At 45.8% G+C, this 12,895-nt stretch overlaps 1 protein-coding gene across 2 annotated transcripts in view; it reads right to left on the bottom strand.

The window, feature by feature from the left end:
* LOC138453241 (b(0,+)-type amino acid transporter 1-like) overlaps positions 1 to 12,895 on the bottom strand; it is a 434,104-nt gene that overhangs the window by 48,162 nt on the left and 373,047 nt on the right. For both annotated transcript variants that reach the window (XM_069605901.1, XM_069605899.1), the window contains exon 5: positions 9,703 to 9,790. In XM_069605901.1, the coding sequence (XP_069462002.1) occupies positions 9,703 to 9,790 (88 nt within the window). The remainder of the gene's footprint in view (positions 1 to 9,702; positions 9,791 to 12,895) is intronic.

The raw sequence follows: 12,895 nt of genomic DNA, 5'->3' as shown, positions 1-12,895 counted from the left end.
TTTGCAGCATTGCAGTGCTCCTGTAACCGGACCTTAGAGTGCGCAGGCAGGAGGCCAGCACTCAAAACCAGAGCTAATTTTCTTGTTGTTTTTCTTTCAAACTGCTCTGCATAGGCTTGCTGGGGGGTGCAATAATGCATGGATGAATGTGTAATTCAATTTGGTATGTTTGTTTTCCCCTAATCACCCGGAGTCCTATCCAATTTTAAAACCTGTACCCTCTACCCGGTGTTCCTGCTACCCGTACCTATCCAAGCAACATTCCCTAACCCTCTTTCCCCGCTGGGGTTGCGCATGCCTGTGTGAGCCCCAAACTTGCAGGCGCCAAAACCCTAGAGGGGGTGGTTGGTTCGTGCCACTCCTAAGCCTGGACTACAGAAGGCCATGACAATGATGTCCAGGTTTGTTCGGATTGTGTATGTGTTCATGCAGGTAGTACATTTTCGTGCATTCCCTACTTTCATGTGTCATTCCTCCTCCCCTCTCCTGCCACTCATTCCAGTTATCCAGTGTGCCAACACCTGTCCCGACTGCATATCCCTGACCCTCCTTCCCCACCAGGGTCTCAGAGGCCTGTGTGAGTTTGACCTTGCAGGCACCCGGGACACGGTGGAGGTGGTTGTTTCCTGCCACTCCTGCGCCTGTACACGGGACCTGTGACAGTACACATCCGTTCATGGTGCATCATTCTATGTTATGTACCACACATGGTTCACATCCTGTTGTGACATTGTTTTACTGTGCTACCTTGGTTGTTACATCATTGTGGTAGTACTTGGCCTTTGTGAGGTACTGCTACATCAAGTCATCTACTGGAGGGTGTTCTGGTTCGTTTTTCTGGCTTGGATTTTGTGATTTTGCAAATGAGGGTGGACTCTGAGGGTGCAGGCACCTTTTTACACACAAGGTGGGAGATGGTGACGAAGGGGAAGGGTGATCCTGTGGCCAGGTGAAATTCAGGGTTGAAGGCTCCATGACCCAGGTGCAGTTGTTCAGTGGGTCATGGTCATTTGTGAGGGAGGGGGGGGGTTTGTTGTTGATAGTTGCTTTGCCCTGCAGTGTGATGGGAAACCTGACATTGTAATTGTGGTATCCTATGTACATGTTGTGTTCTGCTGATCAATGCCTGTTCATGTGTTGTGTTTACCTTTCAGGTGTGAGGGGATAGTTGTGGTTTGACATGCTGGGGTGTACACATGGTGAATGTTCACATGTGATGTGTAGAGGACACTGATGGTCACTTGATTGCACATGCATATGTTGAGTGCATGTCCTTACTGACCCACACACTTGCACTATGATGCACTACATGTACAACCACCCTTGCATATCCACGTGTACACTCTGTTTGCCTTCTGGTGCCCACTGTGTCCCTGCAGCACATGTTCTGTGACCAATTATGGATCCTGTACATGCCTAATTTGCTTTTTGATGTGGTTTGTCGCTTAGATGTGATGCTCAGGGTGTGCATCCCACACAATGGCTGTTCACTGTGCTGTGCGCTGAGCAGTGTGTTGCAGGAGTTGGACACAGCACACAGAAGCTGCAGTGTTGATTTTGCAATGCACAATGTGCATGTAGACAGGCATTCATTGTTATGTTACGTCTACAACTTTTGTAATGCATTTGGGAATGACTTATTTTGGGTGGGAGGTTGTTGGTCAGTCATTTCATCTGATTCCATGTCAGGCATCATTGTCTGATGCCACTGTACATTTTTGACATGGCAATGTGTACCTTATTGGTACTGTGTTGGTGTATGGGTATTGCTTGCCATGTCATGTTGTGGTTTTGGAGGGTTTGAGTGACATAACAGTGATGGTCATGGCCTGTTTTGCAGGTGTGTGTGATTCACACCTTCCATGTCGGGGTCATCCACTTCTCAAAGCAACTAGCTGGTGGTAGATCTCTCTCCGCGGCAGGGGCCTCCCTCTGGAGCCTTCCTGCCTCACTGGAACTTGAGGAGAACCATCTCCGGTTCCGGAAGCACCTCAAGACCTTCCTCTTTGCTTCTGCTTTCTCTCTCCCTCTCCCTTGCAAAGTTCTTCACTGGAACTGCACTGGATCTGCAACTGGGCCACTCTCACCGACCTCGGTCCCTGGTCCAGCCACTCTCCACTTGCACTGCCTCCCTGGCAACCCCTGCACTGCGGGGGGACTGTCTCTCTTTCCCTACAGCCCCCCCTTCACAGCACTTGTCTGCACTTACCTTTGCAGTTGCCACCAGCTGGCCTATCTATTTGTTTTTTAGTCTACTTACCCTGTACTGCACCCCACCTCCCCTTCCCCTTGCACTTTTCCCTTCCCCCTGCCCCTGCACTTGCGCAATCTAAATGACACCTGGACTAGTAGTATCGTTGTCTGTCTTCCCTTGTTCCCCCCTCCCTGCCTCGTCGCACCTTGAAATACTTGTGTATAGGCACGTTACAAATGCCATATCATGTCATGTCATATGTGTGCCTTTTGGTCACACAGGATAGCTTGTGTTTAAGTAGCTAGGGATGCAGACAATGTGGCACTTCCATGGCAACTATCTCAGGGTGGTAGGGTTGTGACAGTTGACTGTCTCTTTGTCATCATCGATTGTCACCTGGTATGTGCCAGGCCTGTGTGCACTCCGCAGGGGTGGGAGTTTAGTTGAAAAATGTGGCCACAAGCTGGGTCCAGGCTTCCTCGCCACGTGCCCTGTCCCCTCCCATGGGCAGCGCCTGTGGTTGGGGATGTGGGGCACCACCATGTCCACCGGTACGCCCTGCCGTGTTGCAACATTGTGCAGGACACATGCTGCCACAATGATCCTGCACACTACTGGGGGTGCATAGAGTAGCTGCCCGCCAGAGCGGTCAAGGGAGCGGAAACGTGACTTGAGCACTCCGAATGTGCGCTCCACTATGGCCCTGGTTGCAATATGGGCGGCGTTGGGGTGGTGTGGTGGGGTTCCGGATTGGCGTAATCATGTGGTTGCTCAGAGGGTAGGCACTGTCCCCTGGGGAGGTGTAAATGGTTGTGATTATTGGGGTTTGTGTATTTGTGTGTGTGTGTGTGTGACATGCATGCATGTGCAAGGGCATTTGTACTCACCTAGGAGCCATGTGTCGCCATGCTGCCCAGCTTCCAGGGCCCGGCTCAGGGCGGACATTCTGTATATGAAACTGTCATGGGTGGAGCCAGGGTAGTTTGCATAGACGGAGGTGATGATTCCCTTTGCATCGCATACCACCTGTACATTGATGGAATGCCAGTGCTTGCGGTTTCGGTAGATGTGCTCAGTGGCCCTAGGTGGACGTAGGGCCACATGGGTGCAATCTATGGCACCAAGCACTTTGGGGAAGTGTGCCACCCTGAAAAAATCTAGGACAACGGCCTGCCTTTCTGCGGGTGTTCTGGCCATGTATATGTGCCTGCGGACTGAGGGGCGCGCTGTCATGATTGCCAGTACCTGGTGTAGGCAGCGTGACTGCGTGGCCTGTGAGACCCCCCCACTATGGCAGTAGTCTGCTGGAATGACCCAGTGGCCAAGAAATGCAGGACATTGAGCACCTTCTCCAAGGGGCTCAATGCTTGGGAGCAAAGGGTGGGGGATGTAAGGTCATCTTCCTACTCCCTGACCATGTCTAGGATGATATGGGGTGGAAACTTATACCTGCCGTAGACCTGGTCGTCAGGCATCCCAAAAAGGCTTGTCCGTGGTGCGAAAATGCGTGCCCTGGCTATTCTCCTCCTCCTGTGGTGTCCCACGATCAGTGCTGCGACAAATGGGGCATTCATCGTAGCTGTATATACGTGTTTGTTGTTTGCGTGCACTTTTATACTGTGAGCGGGGACGCTTCCGCCTGCCTTCGTGTGGCGGACGCGTTGACGCCTGTGTTCGTCTTTTGCCGTGCGCGGGTTTCCCGTATTCAAATCCATGAATACGGGTTGTTCGCGTGCGTGTGGGCGTTCAGTGTAGTTCCCTGCAGTACTTCCCCAGTTACGCCTTCTTTTTCACGCGTTATCCCCCATTCCGCATGTTATGCCCACTGTTCCGCCCACTTTGGTTGTGTGCGCCGCGCTATGTGCGCTTTTGCTGTGCGTGTAGCGCACGCTGTGTGTGCCCGCGTGCGCCATGGCAGGATTTGGCGCACGGACAGCGGGAAACACGCGTAGCGTCTTCCTTGAATCGCACGCGTGCGCATGCGCTGGGTTTCTCACGCTTGCGCTACCTTGCGCCTGCTTGCGCTGGGATTTTCGGCGCATGCTTTCTCCATGAATCGACCCCTCTATGTAAAACAGCACAAATGACCAACAGACAACTGCTCTTTGTAGCCGTCACTGACTACTCAGCGGCCTTCGATCAAGTGTGTAGGGACTGACAATGGGGAAAATTAGATGCTAACTAAGTGGATCTTAGATGCTTAAATGTCATATTCAATTACATTCAAATATTAGGGTTAAAATCAGGCTAGACCAGGAAGGCCACTATCCAGAGAGATCAGCACACACAGAGGATTGAAACAAGGCTATATGCTCGCCCCGTTTCTATTTCATTTCCAAAGCTATTTACAGTAGATGAAGTTGTTATCTCCTAAAATAGGGAACGAGCATGTGACCTGGATGTCATATGCAGATGCAGCCATTATTTTAATGGGCCACGCACAGAAGGGTCTCCAATTGTCCTTAAGTGCCATGAGTCGCATTTTGAAGAATTCCATCTTCAAATTAAACTCTCCGAAACTAAAATCATGTTGTTTGGTAATACCATGACAAGACAAAACTACACATGAGTCTGCAACTCATATATATTGAAACCAGTGATGGAATGTAGGTATCTGGGAGTGATACTACACGAGAAACATATTGAAAAAACAGACTGGAAAGTAGGTTAAGTAGTGTGCATATTCTGGAGGCTAGATTAAATGCATGCCACAAATGGGTTGGTGATTTATCCATTTTACCATCAATAACTTTATATAAACAAAGGTTTATGCCAGTGGTGACCTATGGGTTGGAGGCCACGATGAGTAACACAAGCTCATGGTTAAATAGGTTAGAAGGGCATTATTGGACAAATTGCTTGGGCGTTGCCAAATCTACCCCCCTATGCCTGATTAAGATCGAATTGAGGATGATATCGCTATCTACGGAAGCAAATATAAGAAAGGGGTATTTTTGTCTCAGGATCATGTTGACAGAAGTAAATATGCTCCCTGAAATTCTAAGAGGAGGGCACTGCATGGGTTCCAATCATCAACTGGAGCAGTTTAGGAAATTCACTGAAACATTTTTCAATGAAATTGAATTTGCCTGGAACCATATGGATCCATTAATGATTCAAATAATAATTATGAGGAAAAAAGCTCAACTGTGGGACTGGGGGAATAAAGCATCAGGAGTAGCGAAATTAGCGCGTCCGAAATAATACTACAAATATTATCCATCATTTATGTATATTCAACAATACATGACATTTTTTACAGATAAATCGGTCCATGGTACATTGATTAGATGCAGGCTAAATGAGCTAGAGACCCTCGAAAGTGTAGAGTCTAAAGCCAACATTGGGTTAATTCATACCTCAGCTCACACCCCAGTGGTGGGAGTAAATAAGGGGAATGTTCAGGATGAGAGGAGGTAGACATTGGAGCTTTACTGTAAGATCATGATTTTGTTCATTTAAGAACTAGATAAAGAAATGTCAAGTAAATAATGGCAATTATGAAATTGTTAGTGATTACATCAATTCCTAATTTACAGGGGTGGCAATAAAAATGAAAGCCACATATGGGCGAAGTTGTCAAATTTGAAAAGCTTCACAGATCTCAACAGAGCCATTCCCAATTTTTCCACAAGAATTCTGTTATTCAAATTAATGTTAAATAAGATAACATTAGAAACATGTATGATATATAATATATTTTAAAAGCTATATGTAACATCTATTAAAATATGATAAGAGTTGCACATTGCTTAGCATTAGAATGAATAGCTAAACGCAAAGAAGGACAGCTTACTAAAAGAGGTAACTTGAGAATGAGCTGAAGCCAACAAAGAAATTATAGCGGCATGCAAAAAATTTAAATATGAGTGATATAGTATTGAAACATGGAAACATAATATGATTTGTGTCATTGCAAAAAATATCTCGGATAAATGGGCAAGAAGGAGCCGATATTAAATCGCTTGATAAAAAGAAAGGACTTACAAATCTAAAGAATGACCTAGCAGTGGGCTCATATAGTCTAAAAGGAGAGTTTTCTTTTACATTTCTGAACTTTTGAACATATGCTGACCAGGCCCTTTAACCTTGCAATAAGAAAGAATACATCTCCCAAGCAATCACAAATGCTAAAATTGGTAGCCTTGTCTGAGAAGGTGAAGGTGAAGTTTGTAGGAACATATGCTTCTTATGAGACATTTTCACTGATAAATATCAACATAAAGGTCTTTTCAAAGAGCTTTCCCTTCAGCATAAGTGAAGTTCTACTGAAATGAATAGGGGAACAACAACAGGGTTCTCTCTGTGGAAAAGACATAAAACAGTTGACACAAAAGTGCAACAGAGGTAACTCATCAATTTAAAATACCATGTTCAGTAAAACCTTTAGATGCAGAGATGACCTTTAACTGTACGTGTGGGTGTTTTTTGTAGTTAACAGTGTGGAAGATGAAGACAGGCATTCTGCATTGCAGTGAAAAAGATGAGGCACATGGAGAGAAAGAAGAAATGAGTTAGACATATTCAGAGGTGTTGGTCTTCAAAATAAGTAATGAAAACCAAAAGAAAATGGTTTGGCATTCAACCAATGCCAAGTGCAAGACAAGCATGGGTAAGGTTAGATATTTAGGTGTACAGATATCCTATAATCACGAGTTTTTTTTTAGATCAATTATGTAAAGCTGATACAAAAAATTAAAAATGTTTTGGTTAAATGGGAAACTGCACATATCAGTACCATATAAAAGGAAATCTGTTTACAATCAATACCCTGCAGCCAATATTATTTTTGCTTCAAATACTTCCAATCTACAAAAAAGAAAAGTGCACAAAATCCTCTGAAATGTATCAATAGGTTAATTTGGTCAAAAATGAATCCAATCATGTCGTAGACTGAAGGGTAGATGCTTTTATTGATGTAAGATTCGACTGCAAAGCAATTAGGCTTTGAGAAATAGATGTATTAAGGGGCTCTTCGAAATTAAACCTAATTATAAAAACCTTCATCAGTTTGCTATTGGATGGAGGGAGGAGGAGGATCAATGTGTATTCTCATTGTTCTAAAATTAAATTGTTTCAAATATGTGAGAGTCTATTTTTTGGCTGGGCGGAAATAATAATCTCCAAATTGCAATAGTCAGTCCATATACACGTGAGAGAAATAACTTGATTTGCCCAGAATGGTTACGAGAAGTTGAACATGAGTGTTTGATAAAGGGTAGGAAGCTGAGACCTACGGTAAAATAATAAATAGTATTTAGTAGAAGAGTCTAGAAAATGATTATACTCAATTAAGATAAACTGCTTAACAATACAAAGGCTTTTGAAAAACATGTAGCGACATCAAAGGAATGTATTGGCATTAGTCACATAGATACACATCGTTAAAAATGAATAGTTATTATGGTGAACACACCATACTTCATTTGACCAGCATCAAGAGAAACTAAAAACACAGAGTAATAGGGAATGTGGCATATCCCAGGATGTCATCACTGCTTCTGAAGGGGGAGTCCCCTCGCATGAGGCCATGGAGGTGAGGCTGCTACCCGATAGTTCCCCTGTGGGTGGTACTCAGCGAGTGGATCTCATGGGAGGGGAATCCCCCTTTGGGACCATTGACGACCATATTGTGAGAACGTGGCATCACTATAATGCTCCACCTCTCCTTCACCTGCTCCCTCTCCATCCCACGCTCCTATGCCATGTATCTCTGTGAAACCGAACTAGAGAGTACTGAGACGAGGAGGATCCCTAGTGAGTTACAAGATCAGAATTCAATCAGTACTGAGAGACAGAGGAGGCATGGAGCAATGATAAGTACCAATCAGAACCATGTTGCCCATTCTATTGGTTCTGAACAGCTGATTGGAAGAGGCTGGATTAAAAGCAAAGAATGACTTGACCAGGTGTCAAGCCTGCCCTTGATGCTCCATGAGATGGAGTTCGCTTCAGGAAGAAGAAAGGCCGACCAGGGAGCCAAGACAGAAGGAGGTTGCTGTGAAGCTGGTCCAGTGTGCAGGGACAGCACAGTGAGCAGCAGGGAAAATGCTCCTGGCACCCCCGAAAGTCGGCAACTGCAGAGGAGCGGTCCCAGGCTGACAAACAGGAAGCAGGCACAGCAGAGCCACCAACCGACCAAAGGAAGCAGAGGAAGCCCCGCCGCAGACGACAAGTGCACGGGAGGCCCCAGGAACACCATGGACCACGAAATAAGGTACTCTGATAACTGCAGAAGCTCCAGGGGCTCTGTAAAGTGGCAGAGACTGTGGGAATAGGCAGATAAGCCTAAAGAGACACATGAATTGTAAGGGACCTGTATCCATACAAATAGAACACAACTTCAAGCAAATCATTTTACAGAATTGGATATGCGCAAAACATACCATCAGATTAAGTTACATGAACCATCCAAACCATGAACTCCACTTATCACACCAATGTTAGTATTTCGGTTCATTGGGATATCTTTTGGCCTCTCACAAACAGCATCTGTATTTCAGAGAAGGATGCATCACCTACTCCATAACATGACATAACAGCTGTATTTACTGAGCACACGTTTACCCAGGCAGGGGTACCGTGGCGCTATTGACGTATAGCCAAACCTGGCTTACTTCCAAGATGCTGTACTGCTATTTGGAAACATAGAACAGCAGTACAGTATAAACCTAGAGCAAGTACTGGAATGCAGTAATGCAACAGGTTTAAAAATCCCCCAAGAAAAGTGTCATTCTTGCCTCGAGAAATAACATTACTTGGGTTACCGCATTTCTGGTGAAAGTATAAAGCCCAAGCATGAGCCGACCTGCTTTCTCCATTTAGAAATGAACAGAGACCACCTTAAGTCGTCATTGGGCTTACAGACTATTTCACACAAAATGCATGTTTTGATGCCTTTTATTGACGTACATGGGAATATTATGCTGAAATGTTGTAATGCATCAGCTTTCGAAGTTCGGTGGGAAACATGGCAACACCATTTTCTTTGCACTATTACGCTAAATTCATTCTAAATTCCTCCACCAGAACTTTCAACAGTTGAGAAGCAACCACGGCTTCGAGTAGACAGAAGAAATGTAAGCCGCAATCACATATATGAAACAAGCAATGCTGAATGCAATAGGCCTCCCAGATGCACACTCGCCACTCAGGGACTGGGAGCTGTACTGAATACTATCTTCCATTGTTGTTGTTCGTTTTTTTTTAACAAAAGGAGTTATGCGTCAGGGAGTCTTTCGCCTCCACTCCCTCATTCCCTGGAGCTAAGCATTGGCTGGGAAAGGGCAGGAGGGCATATGAGAGTGTAAGGCGCTGAGTTCGCCATTCTGAGCGTGAAGGCAGCAGAAAGTGCGCAAACACACTCCCAGTCATGGGTGACACCCATGTTACTGATAAGGGACTTGATCTTCATGAGAACAAAGGGACGATCAATGCTCAATAACACTCAATAAACAGAAGATTTCTGGACACTCTTATTCAAGGGGTTACTCATATCACACAATTACCTTATAGGGCCGTGGAATATCAGGCCTCTTAATCTTCACGTAGAGCAGGCTCGACACTGTTGTAGCATATATTGTCCAGGTACAAAAACTAAATGGATAAAATATAAAAAAGAACGTCAGAGTGGGGATTTATTCCAATATTGGCGCATGCAAAATGTCTGTTTATGGAATTCTTGGAAACTTATTTCTGGTAGCTGCATACTTGATTTAGTCTCGCAAGAAAAGCCATTATTATATATATAATGGCTTGAAGCTAATTAGTTTCTTATTAAATACATTAAGATCACCTCTGAAATGACATTGGGCCTCATTACAAGTGTGGCGGTCCGGAAACAGTGCCGGAAGTCAGGCGCCGGATTCAGTGTTACGGGGTTACCGCCAATCTCGTAATGAGGCCCACTGTTTGCATCCTTGTGTTTTATGCTCATAAAAATGTATGGTGCCCCCACACACTCTGCGGTATCAATGTTGAAATGGCATTTCTTTACTGTGGGATCCCACCAGGGGACAGGGGTGGGGCAGAGTGTGTGAGGGGTGGTTGGTCGATGGGGGGTTGTTCTCACCTCCACATCACATCAATGTTTGCCTCCCAGAAGGTTAATCATAAAGACCTAGAAAATAACCCAGGTGAGGAGCAATTCCTATAATGTTGCTAGAACAGCTACAACCTCAAGACCTTTCTCTTTACCTCCTCCTTCTCCTCCTCTCTTCCCAGCTAATCTTACAGCAGCATGACAGTTGTGCAGGGCCCTTATGTGTCCTCAGGGCCTTGATCCCCCACATATCTCATGACAGCTGCTGTCTTTCTACTGCACTTACTTGGCTCACCCACTCATTGGTGGTTGCACTTACGTTCCTCTCCTCTTAGCACTTACCCTGAGCATTTCGCCGTGAGCATCAAGCACCTTTCCCTCCCCCCTCCCTCCTCTGCACGTGCAAGTTCTGAACACTCACAAGGCATAGTAGGTTTGTTCCCCTTCCCTTTATTCTCATTATTTGTTTGTACTATTAATGCATTTGTTTATCCTTCTGTAATTCATTGTCTTCCCCTGTCCCACCCTGTTTGCCCTGTGGGTGCTTTGAAACTGTTTTACTAATTGCATAAGCGCCTAATAAGTGACCAATAAATAAATAAAAATAAAAGGTGGACACCTTTTAAAACTAAAAGCTTTACATGAATATTCATGATTTCCTGCAGAGTCCAATCTTAACCAAGCATTTTCAAAGACATCCTGATCTGATACCTGAGTGATTAAGTGCTCAGTGCCACATCCTTTAAGGATCTCTGTTTGAATCCTGGCTACGTCAGCCGTCACTAGAAACTTTTCACATATTCCAATAGAAAAAGAGATAACATCGTAAAAAGATCATAAAATAATACCTTTATTTTATTTATTTATTGGACATTTGTATGGTGCCTATACACAGGTGTTTCCAGGTGCCAAAAGACCAGATGGTGGTGTGGGGGACATGGGAAACACAAAGTAGAACAACAAAAACGGTTATATTGCCTTGTGACAATCCTACCGTGCAAGTGCTTGACAAGGTGGTAAGTGCAAGGGGGAAGGGGGATAGAGGGAGAAGTGCAGGAGTAGGGTGCCCCCAGGGAAGGGAGGCGGGCAAATGCAAGGCGGGTCAAGGTGGCAAGTGCCAGGGGAAAAGCTTGAAATGGAGGATGAGTGCAGTGGACAGGGAGGACCAAGTTGGGCTAGTCCGGGAAAGGGAGCCTGAGGGCAAGTGCTGGCAAAGGATGCTGAGGAGACTTGTTGGGGGGTGGTCTGGCCCCTGTATGACTCTGACTGGACTAGGCACCAGTTAGCAGAAGGAGAGTTAGTACAGGAAGGGGAGAGGGAAAGAAGAGGAGAAAAGGAAAGTCTTTACAGGTTTCCAGAATTTAAGGAGATCCGGCTCAAGTTTGAGAGGGGGAGTGAGGCCGTTCCAGAGGGAGGAGCCAGCAGAGGAAAGGGATCTGCCTCCCACTCTCTGCTTGGAGACACATTTGACCTGCATAGAGTTGGAGCCACAGGACTGAAGGAATCTGGCCGTGAGGTATTTAGGGAGGGAATGGGGGATGCAAAGAGGCACAGACAGCCTTGTGGATAATGCAAAGGTTCTTCAATTTGATCCTTGCGGTCACCGGGAGCCAGTGAAGACATTTTGGGGCGTCAGATATGCGGTCCCTGGACTTGAGGCCACGGTTAAGTCGCGCAGTCCCATTCTGGATTAGTTGAGGGGGGACGAAGGGAGGAAAGAGGCAGATTGAGGAAGAGGCTTTTGCAGAAGTCTAGCTTCGAGAAATAGAGAGAGGAGTCAAAGATGATTCCAAGGTTTTTAGCCTCACAGGTGGCTGAAGGGAGAGCACCCAAGGAGTCTGGCCAGAGATTGGAGGGGAAACAAGGAGCAGGCGTCCCAATGAGAAGCATCTCTATCTTACTGGCATTAAGGCAGATATCATTGGTGGAGCAACATGCCTGGATAGCAGTCAGGTATGAGGGAGAAGGAGGAAGAGGATGGCAACATTAATATCCAGACCCATCAAACTACCTGAAGCGAGAATGACAGCTAAATAAACTCGAATGTAAACTAGAAAGACAAGCAGGCTTAAACGAGTAAAGTAGATCAAAACAATGAAACAGAAAATACGAATAAATCATTGAGAAACTCAGGAAATCTGAACCGATCAAAACGACATAATGAATGAGAAGGGAATACAGTGAATGACATAAATGAAACAGTTAGAATGGATGAAGCGTACAGAACAGACAATTACACTAAACGGAAGCATGAGGATGTGACTGGAGAGCAGATGAGTTGTGGAAAGCGGTTGAGTGTGGAAAGCGGTTGAGTGTGGAAAGCGGTTGAGTGTGGGAGCGGATGAGTATGGAGAGCGGGTGTATGTGGAGAGCGGATGAGTGTGGAGAGCGGATGAGTGTGGAGAGCGGATGAGTGTGGAGAGCGGATGAGTGTGGAGAGCGGATGAGTGTGGAGAGCGGATGAGTGTGGAGAGAGGATGAGTGTAGAGAGCGGATGAGTGTGGAGAGCGGATGAGTGTGGAGAACGGATGAGAGTGGAGAGCGGAGGAGAGTGGAGAGCGGAGGAGAGTGGAGAGCGGATGATAGCGGATGAGAGTGGATGAGAACGGATGAGAGCTGATGAGAGCGAGAGCGTATTGTAGATGAGAGCAAGAGCGTAG

Source organism: Ambystoma mexicanum, chromosome 4p (genome assembly GCF_040938575.1).
Source record: "Ambystoma mexicanum isolate Mex_15411 chromosome 4p, UKY_AmexF1_1, whole genome shotgun sequence".
Classification (NCBI taxonomy): Eukaryota; Metazoa; Chordata; class Amphibia; order Caudata; family Ambystomatidae; genus Ambystoma; species Ambystoma mexicanum.
This window is presented reverse-complemented; position numbering and strand designations above follow the sequence as displayed.